The sequence below is a fragment of the Cariama cristata genome, unplaced genomic scaffold (genome assembly GCF_000690535.1).
Source record: "Cariama cristata isolate BGI_N322 unplaced genomic scaffold, ASM69053v1 scaffold43081, whole genome shotgun sequence".
Taxonomy (NCBI): domain Eukaryota; kingdom Metazoa; phylum Chordata; class Aves; order Cariamiformes; family Cariamidae; genus Cariama; species Cariama cristata.
In genome coordinates, this window is record NW_009601829.1 from 467 (window position 1) to 3,215 (window position 2,749).

A 2,749-nucleotide genomic window follows, 5' to 3' on the forward strand; every position below is an offset into this window, starting at 1 on the left:
GTTTATTCCCCCTCCCTCTTCACCTTCTGACTCCCATTTCTGCTTCCTCACCAAGCAGGTAAGGAATTTGGGAATGAGGAATGGAGAAAGAAAAAGGAATCTCTGCTTGTTTTTCCAAATAGAAAAGTCGTGTACAGTAAATGCACGCTCCCTAGAAAAAGAGTTTTTCTTTAAAAAATCAAGTTGCCTACAGGTTCTTAAGACTGATATGTAAAAAAAAGTGTAAAACCTCTACAAACGTAAGAGGAAGAAAACCAATACACACGGTACAGCTTCCTCAAGTGGATTCACTACAGCTATGTATACGACATGTATGTTTTTACATATACATACATGTATGTGTGCGTATATTATCTGCAGACGCTGTGATTACAGCTGACGCCCCCAGGACAGGGAGCTGACAGCCAGCGGGTGCAAGACCTCCCCGTAGCTCCCTAACGGTTGGTCACAGCTAAGGGATGGAACGGTACCGCACAGCGCTGCCCTGGGCAGCTCTGCCCGTCCCGCCAGCCACGGAGGAAAGCTGCAGACCTGGGAACGGATGACGCAGCCCAGGCCAAGGATCGCCACGGTCTCGTGTCCTCCTTCCTGCAGCGACTAGCAGCAAATGCTTTGGGAAGAGCATTAGAAAGAGTGAGTGGGCGTCTCCTCCGCTGCCTTTTCCTCCTAACCATCAATAATGTAGGGACAAGAATAATTTAGGTTTCACTTTTTAATTATGTGATAAAATCTGCTTCTATCTTAAACCTGATGAGCTCAAGGAACATCCCAAATTACTGTGCTAAGAAACACATGGGATTCTTGGTCCTTGTTCACCATTAAAGTTCAGCTGCACCACAGCCTTACGAGTTTCACAGTAGTTTTGTTTCTGTTGCACTTCTAATAATTCCTGACATGATTTACTGCTCTGGACATCAGTTAACATTAAGTTAGTGTTCTGGGAGAATTATCCTTAATAATAAGCATGTTCTGTGAGGCTTCAGAGAGGGTGGAAGAGGGAAGAAAGGAATAGAGGAGAAAAAGAAAGAATGACAGGATCAGGCTCAGCTGTGCACACAGGCCAGGGAGCAGATGGACCTCTAACTTTCATTATGAGCAAGGTCAGGCTACATGAAAAGAAAAAGGAATCAAACTTAGAAGGTGGCCCTAAAGAAACAGGATAAGGAGGAATGGGAAACTCACCATGGAAGGTGCCTTCCTTCCAAAAAGCCTGGGTCATTGAGAATTCAAAGGATACATTTTTCCGATCCAATATTTACTGCTGTCGCAATCGATCCATCCTGTTCATCCTCACCAGTGACAGAATTAAGGAAATACGGACATCAGTCATGAGCTTGTGCCTTGTGCCTCTATACAGTCACACTTAACTCAAAACATGTCAAATAACAATTTTATCAAGCCACAAGGAAGAAGCTAAAAATTAACGCAGACAATCAAGGACAAGGCAAGCACAAAACCCCATGCTCAGCTCCCTCCTGCTGCTCAAGTGCCAGGTACAAATCCCTCTTATTCAACTTTGCTCTTCAAGGAAGAACTTGTTCTTCAGCACTACAAAGAGGTAACTTTAAACTCTGCCACTCTACACATACTCTCTCTAAAGAGGATCTTTTCCACGGGTTTCTCACCAGAAAGCAAGAGATAAATTCAATACATTAACTACCATACACGGTGTTACTGGGACGTGATTCACTTCTCTTCTGCAACACACCTGGATTGGGCAAACCTTATTCAGCCAAGCACGTGTTGGTGGGGAGTGTGGAAATGGAGGAGAAACATACTCAAAGGAGCATCTGCTCAGAGCACTCCACAAACTAGGAGCTTCCATGCTTTTTCCCATGGAAGTTATTCTGTCATGGAGAAGGAAGTTTCCTCGGTTCTCCTCATTACACACTGCAAAGCTGGAAAGGCATTGTTTTAGGAGATTTTTAATAAACATTGTCCTTCAAAGCACCGAGTCTTGACTGGGTCAGGAAAAGGATATTCCTCCTCATCTGTCACGTTGGCATACTGGGCCAGGAGGGCAGCTTTCCTTTGCTTCTCTTCCTGGGAGACCTTCTTTGGCTTCACCACAATCTTGGCCTGCTTCTCCATCATGCTGGCGATGGCTTGGATCTCATCTGGCAAGGAGAAGAGTCAGAGCATCAGTCAGTCTCTGCAGACGTGGCAGTGAAGTCCCAGCTGAGAGATGCCATGTGCTGCTACTTCCTACATCTGCAATCCCCAAAGGGCACCATCCCACTGTCACAGGCTGTGTCCCATCTGCAGGGAAGCAGCTGTCACTGGGGACAAGTGCACCAAGATAAAGGGAGAAGCCTCACCCAAAAATTTCCCCCCCCCTCCTCCCACGACCCTTCTGACAAGGTCACTAGTGGTGCTGTCAATGCACAGAGCGCAGCAGGCTAGACGTTTTTGGGAATTTAGCCTGAGGACCGAGGGAGCAGGAGCTGCTGAAGAGCCACCAATGAGGCCAGCCTGGCGTCTGAAGTGGTGATGCAACAGCAGCTTCTCCTTGCAAGGAGGAATTCCCCTGTACTGTGCGCAGCAATGATATGATGCTATTTTTCCTGGAGCAAGAGAAGTTTGACAATGGAACTTTGATATCAGTAAGACTCTAGCTAATGAAAATCCATTTTACTCCAAATTGCATTATCTTCTGGTTAAAGGAGGTTAAATTCATTTAACCACACACTTAAAACCCCATTAAATAGAAATTCTGAAAACCAAAAGTGACTGATCAGTTTAACACTCT

General features: G+C 45.5%; 1 protein-coding gene across 1 annotated transcript in view; it reads right to left on the bottom strand.

The window, feature by feature from the left end:
• The window catches only part of CCDC43 (coiled-coil domain containing 43), a gene marked incomplete at its 5' end in the record, with an annotated part of 5,776 nt that overhangs the window by 423 nt on the left and 2,604 nt on the right, over positions 1–2,749 (bottom strand). Inside the window, 2 exons of the mRNA XM_009710588.1 lie at positions 1,238–1,296; positions 1,982–2,117. Of these exons, the coding sequence (XP_009708890.1) occupies positions 1,238–1,296; positions 1,982–2,117 (195 nt within the window). The remainder of the gene's footprint in view (positions 1–1,237; positions 1,297–1,981; positions 2,118–2,749) is intronic.